This window comes from Nematolebias whitei, chromosome 11, assembly GCF_014905685.2.
Source record: "Nematolebias whitei isolate Nwh7 chromosome 11, NemWhi1, whole genome shotgun sequence".
Classification (NCBI taxonomy): Eukaryota; Metazoa; Chordata; class Actinopteri; order Cyprinodontiformes; family Rivulidae; genus Nematolebias; species Nematolebias whitei.
In genome coordinates, this window is record NC_056508.1 from 32,655,280 (window position 1) to 32,667,767 (window position 12,488).

General features: G+C 43.2%; 2 protein-coding genes across 2 annotated transcripts in view; both read right to left on the minus strand.

Moving 5' to 3' along the window:
* Positions 1–3,455: 3,455 nt before the first annotated feature.
* Positions 3,456–7,241, minus strand: rbm15 (RNA binding motif protein 15). Its single transcript, XM_037684895.1, has one exon. The coding sequence runs from the start codon at positions 7,064–7,066 to the stop codon at positions 4,535–4,537; it is 2,532 nt and encodes an 843-aa protein (XP_037540823.1). The 5' UTR covers positions 7,067–7,241; the 3' UTR covers positions 3,456–4,534.
* Positions 7,242–9,806: 2,565 nt separating this feature from the next.
* alx3 (ALX homeobox 3) overlaps positions 9,807–12,488 on the minus strand; it is a 5,839-nt gene continuing 3,157 nt past the window's right edge. Inside the window, exons 2-4 of the mRNA XM_037684210.1 lie at positions 11,974–12,248; positions 10,672–10,797; positions 9,807–10,521 (exon numbers count right to left, since the gene is read on the minus strand). Coding sequence (XP_037540138.1) covers positions 10,174–10,521; positions 10,672–10,797; positions 11,974–12,248 — 749 coding nt within the window. The 3' untranslated portion in view covers positions 9,807–10,173. The remainder of the gene's footprint in view (positions 10,522–10,671; positions 10,798–11,973; positions 12,249–12,488) is intronic.

Consider the following 12,488-nt stretch of genomic DNA (forward strand, 5'->3'; position numbering starts at 1 on the left):
AAACTCCACACAAGTAGCCATTCCCTCCCTATTAGCTGACTCGGTGTCAGTTCATCCAGGATTACGTTACAGTAATATGTGCTGAACTTACACGATCCATGACGAGCCTTGAAAGGATGGTTGCATTAATCTAATAGGTGCATATTGCATTGTAAATAATGCTGTCTAAGACCAGAGACAATGGAGCATACGCAGGTTTCAACTAGTGGCAGCCACACCATATCACTATAGTGTTACAGTAAATGCACTAGAACAGAACTAAGCGCTAAAAATGTCTTATTGGAATAAAATCAATCAATTTGCACCTTTCCATTTCCATTAAGTCAAGTTAGATACCCAACACCTTTTGTTGGTTGCAGGTTCCTCAACAAGAGTTTAATCAATCTCATCGGATGTTCTTTGTTGAGCTTTCCACACCAAAGTCAAAAATTACTGAAAAAAATCACATTTTGGGGAACTTCAATGTTGTCCAAGTATCGTTCTTTAAGCAAAATGAGTCAATAACAATATATCCCATTTAAAACATAATCTTGGGGGTCAAATGTGTACACTATCTGCATTTGACCCTCAGGTCTTGATTTGACATATGTGCTCTATAACTTATCCAGCATTATTGAACTGCGTGTTAAATTGTAGTATATTAAAGGTAATGGAAACGAGCAATAATGTAGTAAACATACAGCAACATTCAGTACTTGTGCAGACGTTCATCATCATCTAATGCTGTGAAATTGAATCGGTTGGTTTTCACCTCTCCTGCACTTTACTATGTCTCACTACTGAATTATCTTTTAGGCTAAAATCCCCATTGAGGTGACAAAATTAACTGAATGTGCAATATTTGGTGATAGAGAAGTCACTTAATCCAAGCTTATGCTTATAATTTTTGGTAAATAAGAGTTCTCTGCAAATTAACTTCAAGCATCCTGTTTGTAATCCTTCATTGTGTTCGAGCGTCTCTGTAACTGATCGAAGCAGCACTGGATGAAATGTAATGAGGAAACTTTACTTTGACTTTAAGATAAATACACAAGTGCACCTTTTCTTTGTGGATGTGTTGACACTTGATACTCACCACTGCTGCCACGGACACAGACATGGCAGGCAGCACTTGTTCATCATACTCACCATGATCCCACATGGACACCACCTCTGTCCTGGGCACCAACTACCAGAACGTGGGAGACGAGAAGCTGCTGCTCTGTGCTCCTCAAGATGTCCTCTTCAACACAGAACACTATGTTTTTACACTGTAACTACTCAAACTGATGGTAGCTGGATAGAAAAACTGTGTCAAGAGGCCTTAAACGTCTAACAGAGGACTTGAGTGGTGTCCGCTGCATGGTCCCTTCCAGGTGATGGCCAAACAAGTGACCTGTTGGTGCTTCGTCTCCATCCTGCAGCAGACCTGACGGTGACAGCTTCACTCCATCTCAGAGGATTCGATCAGAGAACAGCACCAAGACAAGGGGCTGATAATATTCCTAGCTGAGATCTGAGCCAATCCTTTTGCTTGATACAAACATCAAGTCAAATTTAGAACTGGGCAAAGGATAATAAAGACAAATCAGTGCTTCAGCCCGGCCTCCAGTGAGGCAGAGAACTGCAGAGCTATAGAAATTTCAGAGTTGTGTCAGCCACGATCTCCCAGGTGGAGTGTTTAACCAGCGATGAGCTTCTCTGGCCTCTGATTCAGAAACTGGATCAATGCATGTGAAACCTTTAATGGCCCCAGAAGAAAACAGCACGCAGGCATGCGAAGCTCCGCCCCCTTTTCCTCCCAACTTGCACGACTGCGCATCTGTCACCGTTATACTGCAAGCAAAGAGCAGGCGGAGGCTCCTCGGTCCTGATCAGGTGTTCGCATGCCAGCAGGGGCAGTCGAGGAAGTGAACCGTGAAGCGAGGAGCTCAAAACTGGCCTGCAAGCGAACAGTGATCCTCACAGGAAGCGCGGGGGTCTCTCCTCACCGGAGCCAACTTGCATATTGTCTCCCCTCTTGCGAGCAGAAACAAAATCTCAAGTGACAACTCCTTTGAAACACAACATGGCATCGCAGCTCGTCTCTTCAATTGATTTCCACCGAAGAAACATTTTCCTTCAAATGAACAATTTATTGACAAACGGTCACATTAGGTGCCCAAATGCACTCGGTAGTTATGTGAACAACTTCGCATGGGCACAACGGATTTTCCTTTCCCATGACATCAAAGCGTACACTGCTCAATTTTTCCACTTAAAACAGAAGTCATCACAGGCGCAGATGGGCTACACAACTTAAAAGCCGCCTCGTTCGGTGAGGGCTCACAAACACTAGGGGTGCCTTTTCCACAGAGACTTGCAGCTCTGCGCCTCGTCTCCATGAAGTCCAAAGTTTCAGCGGGTGTGATGTTCACATGTACAACAAGCACGTATGTTTTCATTACAAATGAAATCAAAAGTCAGTACTGAAGTTACTACTGCATGACAAAAACAACATGTCTAAACAAAAAGTTAAATCAACCATGTTGGCAGGCATGAGTGAATTACCGTCCAAGTTAAACGTCTAAAATTGAGCTCAACGGTTAAAACACGTCTAAAACCAGAAAACTGCACAGACCTAGTACGTGTACTAACAGCAGGTTTCTTACTTTGGATCGTCCTTTCACTGGTTTTAAATGTTCGTTTAAAAGACTTGCTAGTTTAAAAGAAATAAATAACAAGGACTCCAATATAAACACAAAACCCTCTAAAGCTTGTTGCAGATTAGTGCTTCATTTTTATATAATCACAATGCAGAACCATTTCTAAGGGATAAAGAGGTTTACAAAAAAAAATAATAATAATAATCGAAATTTACTTTGAGAAAAGTGTTAGTATTTGCTCAACTGTTTTCTGTATCATGGTAGACTGCTTCCTATGCTATAAAGTTCCACATCTGTTAGTACTCAGCATTCCACACATAGTTTGATATTTATGATGAAATGTGCTCCAGGTAAAAAGAATATAAATCTGTCGCTTACATACTTTATAATGCAAGTTACTGAAATGAAGGACCTGTTTCTAAAAAGAAAAAAATAATCAAATAATATTTATATTTTTCAATTTTGACACAAGCAGAACACACACGAGATCCATGAAAATTCAAACGATCTTTTCAGTAAATCACACTCGTTTCAAAATTGTTGAGAAACCAAAAGCAAAGAAATAAGTCAGGTGGTTAAAGTAACAGGAGTGTGGTCCACTGAAAGAGTTGTGACGAGTTGAAAAGTTCAAAAGTGTCACTTTTTACCCCACACCAATGAGATCATTATCTAGACGTCGACTAAAACGCCTTCAGATTCAAAATAAGAATCGTGCTCAACATTGTTGCTATGGTAACAGAGGATTTTAAATAGAAAAAAAAATTGATGTGGATGAAACGTGTAAGGGAAGTTAACACCAGAACCAACAAAACAATGACTTATTCAGATGGGTTTTTTTTTTGGTTAAAGGGATAGTTCAGGTTTTTTTTTTTTTTTTTACAGGTTCTGTGAAAAGGTTCTGGACAATCAAAGACCTGCTGCGTTAGATTTTTGAACAATCACAGTTTGGAGAAATAGAGGTTGATTTTGACGAGACCAATGAGCCAACAAGTCTGAGAGGCCACGACGAAAGAGTTGCTGCCGCCATAAAAATAACTTTATCCATATTTCATAGCAATTCCTGCAAATGCAACTTTTTTTTTTTTTTTTACATACATATGTACTTATGTAATATTAGTTATTTGCAAGTGCCACAACTAGTGGCAGAAGCTTTACGGGAAAGTTACATCAATAATATTTCTGCCACGTAATGCAGAGCTGACAGCAACAGAACCATTTAGAACAGTGTTTGCATGAACCGTTAAGAAAAACATGAGACTGGAGTTGTTTAAAAAAACAGCAAAGCACTTAGCCCTGCTTGGATTAGCTGTTAGCTTATTGATCTGGTCAACATTAAACCATCTTTGTCCAAATCGAGGCTGTTCAAAAGCAGTTACCAACAGGTGAGACATTAGTGTTAACAACTTATCCACAGAACCCCACTTCTAAAAGTCTGAACTAGATGCTTAACATTGTGAAAGGAATGTGGCTTCGACACTCATAATAGGCGGTTTCATTGTAGTGGACATGTTAATGTCAGCAAGTGTTGAAGGGCTACCTTTGACCTCCCTTACAACTGGGAAAGGTAACATTTTGTTGTAAATGCAGTTAAATAGGCTACAGCATTTAACTGAATCCAAACTCCAAAAAATATAACTTTTTTTTTTTTTTTTTACAGAAGCTTGACTTACAGAAGGTTTGCAATGGTTATTAAACTCATTCACCTACTAAAAAGTATTGTTAAAAAAAATAAATAACTCAACCTTTTCAGTTTGAGAGTCCTTTTAGTGGATGAGGTGGCAACATACAATCAAAAACCATACTACTGTACCCCAAGATGCAGAACACACAGCATGCAAGTTTTACTGACATAGAGCAGATTTTTTTTTTTTTTTAATTCCACTTGATCTTAGTGTATGGTCGTTTCTTTTCTATGGTGCACCACGAACCACAATCATGACCAGATAGTCATCTTTGCTTTTTGCCAAAGCTTTAGCAGAGGAATCCAAAAACTGCTGGGAGAAATCACAAGGGGGGAAAGCATGAAGAACCCCCGAGTTGTCTTTATCTCTGCTACCTCCCACAGGCAGGCCGATGACTCCAGCTGCTTGTTTCTGATTGAGGTAGGACACCAGGTTACGAAGTGGCCGTTGGGTTGAGGCTGCAGAGTCGGAGGACGTCTCCTCTGTATTTCCAGGAACTGCCAGCAGGACGGCGTAGCCGCTGGAACCCGCTACTTTGATACGCCGAGAGACTTCGTCGAGCTTGGGCTGGTCCAGACGGAGTCGCTGTGTGATCTTCAGCTCGCTCACCTGCCGTCCTGTGGTGCTGTCGATGAGCAGGTCGTTGGCTACGTTGTGGTCGCCCTGTAGCAGGTGCATGTTAGCTGGGAAGTTGCTGTTCTTCAGAAGCAGCATGCCATGCCAAGCTAAACCGAGTCTGGTTCCATCAGACTTGGATGGCTGACCGCCCTTGGAGCTGTTTTCAGAACGTTCTCTCTTAGTGGGTCCTTTGCCATCACCTGCTTTACGTTTGCGTTCTCCGCCTGATGCAACTGTGCTGCTTGAAGCTCCTTTGTCTGAGAGACCCTGGGTTTTAGGCCTCCGCTCAGCCACCGCTTTTTCCAAGCTGCTGTGGCGTTCTCTCGCGGGTGAGGCTTTCTCACCCCTCACTGGGCGCTCTGTATCACTGAAGCGCCCACCGTCTCTACTGCCGTCTCCAGGACTGCCATCCGGAGAAGCACGTCTCCGTCTTACTGTCCTTTCAGTGCTGTCAGGAGAAAGGTCTAGATGACGTCCATCCTCCATTAAGCGCCGTTTTCGTGCAGGTTCTCGTCCCTGAAGCTCTCGCTCCAAAGACCAGGGCTCCCGAGGTCGCCTCTCCCGGTCCAAATGTTCCAAAGGCTCAAAGAGAGAAGCTCGAACCCGTTCACGTATAGCTGGGTTAGACCACTCGGCTCCAGGAAAGAGTTCTCTGTCTCTAAAGTGAAGTGGGGGTGGAGTCCGATCTCTGACACGGAGAGCTTCAGGTGTTGCACGGTGGACAAAAGTTTCAGCCACCATGTCAAACGGAGGTATGGGGAGAGGCTGCAGGAACTGCTGCGGGTAATGATGCTCAGTATCTGCAAAGTCCACCCTGAGTCGTCTCTCTGGTCCACCTAGTGGGAAGCCCCTCATGTGTGTCCAGGCTGCTTGTGCAGCATCTAAACTTTCATACTGAATATAAGCCCAGGTGTCCCCTTTTCTGTAGTCTATGGTCCTGATGGTGCCAAAGCGGTCAAACTCTCTGGCCAATGCAGCTAAAGGAACCCAGGGTCCCAGACCACCCACCCATAGACGTGTAGTAGGCATAGGTTTTCCATAACCTATCTTTATGGGGTTGTGGCCCACTATTTTGCCAGACATGCTCAGTTTGGCACGATGAGCCATGTCGAGGTTCTCAAATTTCAGAAACCCATATGTGTTGGTTTGTCCTCGGGTGGGTCTCTTAATGTCCACTTCTGTGATGACCCCAAACCTGTCAAAGGCCCTCCTCAGGTCTGCTTCTGTAACGTTTATGTCCAGGTTGCCTAAAAACAGCGTCCTGTTAGCTCTTTGGTCATCTTCTGGAGATATGAAGTCCTCTTCACGAAAGGGAGCACGCTCCGCGATGAAAGCAGGACGAGCCCTGGCCTCGAACAGGGCGAACTCCCTGTCCCGCTCCAACTCTCGGGCCAGGGGGGGTGGCGGGGGTGGGGGGAGCCGACCCAGAGCCAGCTGCTGCAGCCGGTAGTCTCTGTACCCGAGTCCGGTGGGAGAGAGGGGCCTCTGCAAGTGTCTGTGGCTCTGAGCGGCCCCGAACACGTCCCTCTCCACGGGCGAGCGGCTCCTTCTCCGGGTCATGTAGACCGCCTCGATCTTCAGCGGCCGGTCGTACAGCACCAGCCGGCCTCGGGCGTGCTTGGCCGCCCTGGCGTCCTCCGGCTTTCTGAAGTTCACAAACGCTACTCGCTCGTCGTTGCTGCGGCTGATTTTGACGCTGACGTCGCCGAATTTTTTAAACTCGTGGAAGAGTCCGTCCTCTACGTCCTCGTCGCTCAGCTGAGTGCCGAGGTCGCTGATTTTGAGCGTTTTGTACTCACTCTCGGCGCTGGGAGGCTGAATCCGCTGCTCCACCCGTGAAGCGGACCTGGGTGACGACGACTCCAGACTCAGGCTGTGGTTTTTACTCACGGCAGCGGGCAGGCAGCTGTGGTTGTTTCCAGTCCGACTGTGACCGTCAAAGTCTCTGTCTCTTTTGTCACCGAGCAGACTCCGTCTCGTCGAGCCCCCGTCGCTTTTGGTCGAACTGTTCCCGTTATTACTCCCACTGGAAACCGACAGAGCCCCCATTTTCTTACTGGTCGGGTGGCATCCTCCCCTGTCTCGAATATCGTCCAAGGCCCGGGAACGTTTTTTAATCGGCGACCGCTCTTTACCTTTCATTTCAGCCCGGGCGGAGACGAACCCTGTGGTGCTTGGGCTTTTTTTTTTTAGTTCGTTTTGGTTTTGTTCTTTTCCAGTGAGTACAGAAATGTACCGAAATGATTAACGGATTTATTCACTGACGCTGCGCTGCAACAACAACAGTCGCCATTTTGTTAAGATTAGCGTGAAGTCCCGCCCCTTGGTTCTGATTGGCTGGAAAGTGGGCGGAAGCGTTTGCAGCGCTTGTCAATCACTCACTGAAGCTGTCCATATGTTTTGATGTTGTTAATTCCGAAGTTATACTAATATGTTATATTCTTGGAAAAAAATGTGTTATTTATAGGATGGTTTAGTTATAATATGTTAGCTGAAATAGATTTGTTAAATGTGTCATTGCCATTTTTGTATGTTTTTTATATTGTTAAATAAATAAAAACTACGTTAAAAAAATCACTCACTGAAGCTGTTAAAGTCAAACAGGCCTGTCTGCGTTTGAGAATTCAGACAATGTAAACGAGGCAGATTTAAAACTCTGCTGTCCTTAACGCACTTGTTGGCTGAAACAATATTTTTAATTATAGCACGGAATTTTATAGGGTTCTTTGTATGAATGTGTGATTTTTTTTTTCAACAACAACAACAATATGATGCTGCTCTGAATGGTCTATGTTTTGTTAACATAAAACTACAATTTGTCAGTAATGGACACTTGTCAATTTAAACAATAGGCTGTTTCATAAACTGGAACAATAACGCCCCGTTTTCAATTTGACCACAAGGTGGCAGCATTTGAGCAGAAAATATTTTCTTTTAACTAGACATTAGAGTCCACGGAGACCTCTGTGTTAAATGGACAAGGCTCTTAAGTTTAACTGGATTCAGAACTAATTTTGGGTCATTATTGGTGACATGTTTTGGTGTATACGTTTTATCTAAATATATCAGTTGAAAATGTACGGCTACTTCAATAAGTGTGATTCAATAACTGTGATTCTTTAAAACTTACAGGTCAAATTTACACCAGATACTGGCCACTAAAATAAAGCTCTTGTATTTTAATGTGTGTTACATTTTTAGACTAATTTTATTTTTTGTCCCATGAATGAGCAGACAAACAGATTTTATTGCTGTATTTTCATTCTCATTTGAACTTTGTCTTCAGTAACTCCTGCTTGATGCAGCATTTCTTTTAGCCACTATTAACAGTTTTTGCCTGCTGTGTGTTATAGTCACCTCATTGAACTGCTCAAACTTTCGGGCCAGACTTCTCTAACGTGATTTTACTGTTTGCTCCTGTTTGGGAGCTGGACCCACTCTGCTGTAGCAAATTAATTAGCTTTATGGGAGATGATGGATACAAGTATCCGCTGGGTTGCAAAGCTGCACATTGAGTCGGGGATAAATCCTGGTGAGATCAAAGCCAAGAGCAGAGGTCTGCAGGCAACTTTACAAACTGTAATGAGCATTAAATCATACGCTCAGTCCAATAATTGGGCTAAATGATTTAGTATCTTCTACAGGCTCATGACAGTCCTCATATAATGATCCTGACATAAAAGGTGATGCTTTGGAAATAACTGCCTCCAGCATTGTGTTCTCCTAACCTTTCCTTGACAAATACCATAGCTGTGGCTGTTATACTGAGGGACGGTATCAAAGTCTGCGCTGCAGCTGAAAGTCTTTTTTAAAAAAGGAACCTGGTGAACATTTATAGCTCCTTAAAATGTCTTCATTACGTTTATCCTGAACCAATTATGCTACTGTGATTTATCCAGTTTTCATCACCGTGTTTAAGATTTAATATAAATCAAAAATGCTAAATTCTTAATCCAGCAGCTGCCATTTCTATAGCTTCCATAAAGATGGCCATCTCCTCCGTCCCTCATCCCTCCTGACAGGTCTTCTTATCTCTTCCACTTAATCTGGGATTTAATCAGAGAGGACTGTAGCTGCAGTGTGCTGTCGTCTCCCAGGGCCTGGCTGGAATTTGAAGCTGTGGGTGTGGAAAGTGTTTCTGATGGGGTTTTTGCGTACTTCTATTGGAACCACATGTTCATGGCTCTACAGAACCCAGGACCGCTCTGAGCGTTGCTGTCATGAAGTGCAGCTAGCAAAAAAAAAAAAAGAAAGTGTTTCTCTTAAAGACGTAGAAATTATGATGTTTTTGACCAGTAACCTACTTTTTAAATTGGTCGAAATTGTTCTTTCTTTTTCACACAAATACGCTGGTATTCAGTAATTTATGCCAGACGAGATGGAAATGTGTAATTCGGTGTTGTTTTCGTTTAAAAAAGTAACTTGTTTGGGATTGAAACACAACAAGCAGATTCCGTACGGCTAAATATAACATGCACATATTTCATACTCACCTTTAATGCTTAAAAAAGTTTAGCATTTATAAAAACAGGAAGCAAATGCAACATTACACTCTGCACCAAATCAAACATTGTCAGGTTAGTGTATTCTCTAATATTATGGTTGCTTTATTTTATCCTTTAACGAACCCATACACAACATGCCACCCGGAGCGAAACTGAGCCGAGTGCACATGTCCAGGCTTTTTGTTTACTTCCTGCACAGCAGACATCTTTGTGTTTATGACAACCACAGCCTGCAAGAAATTTCTGCTTCACAACCACATTCCCACTATCAAAATGAAAAACACAGATTTTTTTTTTTTTTCACGAAAGAGTCATGTCAAGGCCAAAATAATTCCAGCTGATGTTGTTTCTCATCTCTCTTAAAATGTCCTTTCGCAAAATTAGTTAGACAGCTGCTGACAAAGATGAAAGCCTTTATTACTGGTCTCACTGTAAATCACAACAAACATGAAACAAGGAGTAATATGATAATTACATTTTTTTTAAATAACTTCCCTTTTCGGTGTTGCTGTATGAACATACAAGAACGTTAATAATATGGTCACTTTTGAGAAAGTTGCCCACAATCCTTTAATAATCCAAAATATTCTGTAAAAAGCCTCCATGTTGGTTTGCATAAATGTAAAGAGGAAATATGTGGGTCGAACGCTGACGTGGGTTTCGTACATCGGAGTCTGTTTCTGGCTCCAGAAAGTAATGCTTTGGCTCAGTCGGTGCATTAAAGAGGAGCTGTTATGATGGAGGTCATGTGGGCCAGGAGATAATGCTGCCCGGCTCTTTGGCTTTCATCCTCAGCGCCACCAAGCTCGTCGGTTTGTAGTCAGCCTCCGGCCCTTCCATAGAAGGGGGCCCGAGACCTCCTGGAAAGCCATGGAGCGAATAGAGACCGTTAATACCGGGGTGGTGAGGCGGGTGGTGGTGGTGTGGGTGGCTGGGGGAGGTGGACATGCCCATGAAGCTCTGCAGGTTGCTGTGGGGGTGAGAATACGGACTCATGCAGGATGAGGGAATGGAGTCAGCTCCTAGGACGCAGGCAGCACCCGAACCGCTCCCTCCCCCTGAAGCTGCACCGGGCCACAGGTTGCCCTGGATCTGGATGGGGACAGATTGGGAAATTAAGGGAACAGACATGGAAATGCAGCTCAACAAAAGTCTGATTGTTTCAGTTTTGTGTGGGTGAAGTGCCCTGGACGTTCAGGAGCATCACTATCAAAGCTGCGTTTCAATGTGAATCTGCGGTACCTGATACGCATCGTGTCGAGGGAGAAGAGAAATATCATAAGAAGCAGCAAAGTGGTTGCGGACCTCCTGGATCTTCCCGTAGCGCTCCTGTTTCCTCCACTTGGCCCTGCGGTTCTGGAACCAAACCTTTAACAACAACAACAACAACAAAAAAAACATTTAATTACAAACTCGATTCCAAAAAAAGTTTGGACATTGTGAAAAACATAAATTAAAACAGAATGCCATCATTTCCAAATCTCTTAAACTCATATTTTGTGCACAGTGTAGCTGATAAATGGCTTGTTTTTGGGTGGAGGGTGTTTGATGGCAGCAACACATCTCAGAACCTCGTTACTGTCAAACATCACCTCTTCTTTTACTAACAGCCTGTAAACATCTGGGAACTGACGAGACCAGTTTCTGGGGGAGTCAGAGGAAACTGTCCCATTCTTGTCTGCAGTAGCATTTTAGCAATTCAACAGTGCCGGACCTTTTCTGGATTTTATTTTATTTATTTATTTATTTTTGTCAGGTGGGCTCATATGTTTTAAAATCTTTTCTGCATCAACGGAGTCTTTACAGCTGTGTAAGCTGTTCATGTAGGGTACTAATGCACATCTACACCAGGGATATTCAACTGGTGGCTCAGGGGCCAAGTCAGGCCTACAGGTGAGCTCAGTTCGGCCCACCAGTGGGTTCCTTTAAAAAAAACACTAGATTTTAAACCATAAAACAAGCTTAATTAATGAATAACTGCTGGATGTCTAGCCCCTGAGCTCTTGGCTTTCAGTAACTGTGGCCCCTGATCAATTTAACTGCTCTATACCATCAGAGAGGCAGGCCTGATAACAGGCTGGATGGTAACCCCTCCATGGCGTCCATGGTTTTGAAAAAGAAGTTCATATTTTAATTTATCACACCACAGAGCAGTTTTTCTCTTGGATTCAGTCCATTTCCTTTGAGCGGTGCTCCAGAGAAGACAGCGATGTTTCAGGGTGGATTTCACATATCTTTGCACGATAGAGCTTTAACCAACATTTGTGGATGCAACTATGCACTGTCTTTTCCCCAGAATACATTATACATTCAATATGTTTACATCCATTGTGAAATAAACTTTGTGTTTATGAAACTTGCAAATTGTTCTAGCCTTATTTCCATTTCACACAACGTCATAACTTTGTGGAAAATGGGGCTCTAAGAAAATTAAAGAAAACAAGTTTCAAAGTAAATCATGAACTCCTTTTTTCTGAAATTATTTTTACAAAAAAAGAAGTTTCAAAAAGGTGTAGATTGTAATGTAAATTTGCTGAAACGCACCTGAACCCGAGCCTCAGTGAGCTCCGTCCTCAGAGCCAGCTGCTCTCGGGCGTACACGTCAGGATAATGTGTCTTCTGAAAAACTTTCTCCAGCTCCTCCAGCTGAAACGTGCTGAAGGTGGTGCGGTTGCGCCGCTTCTTGTTCTTCCCTGATAGGTCTATGGAGTCGGCGATGGAGTCTCCCTGCAAGCTGCTGCCCGCCTCCTTCAGCTTGCTGCAGCAGTCGGTGTTGATGCCAGCGTACGCCATGGCTTTCAGAGCTGCTTTCTCTCGGACTGAGGAGGCAAACACAGAGGAAGAGGCACGGCTAAATTATTACAGCACCATCTAATATCCATTCATCACGTCAACAGTTAGTTTGATGGTTTTAAATGGTGTTCATCGTTACACTTTTGGAATATATTTCTTTTCAGAACACATTCATCTTTGTTGTCAAAGTTTTTTTTTAATTAAAACAGCTGTTTTTTTATTCAGATAAGATGGCTCAATATATTAAATTTCACACACACACACAC

What these genes read in the sequence shown, in the direction of transcription:
- rbm15 (XM_037684895.1), bottom strand. Translation starts at nt 7,066, where the DNA reads ATGAAAGGTAAAGAGCGGTCGCCGATTAAAAAACGTTCCCGGGCCTTG.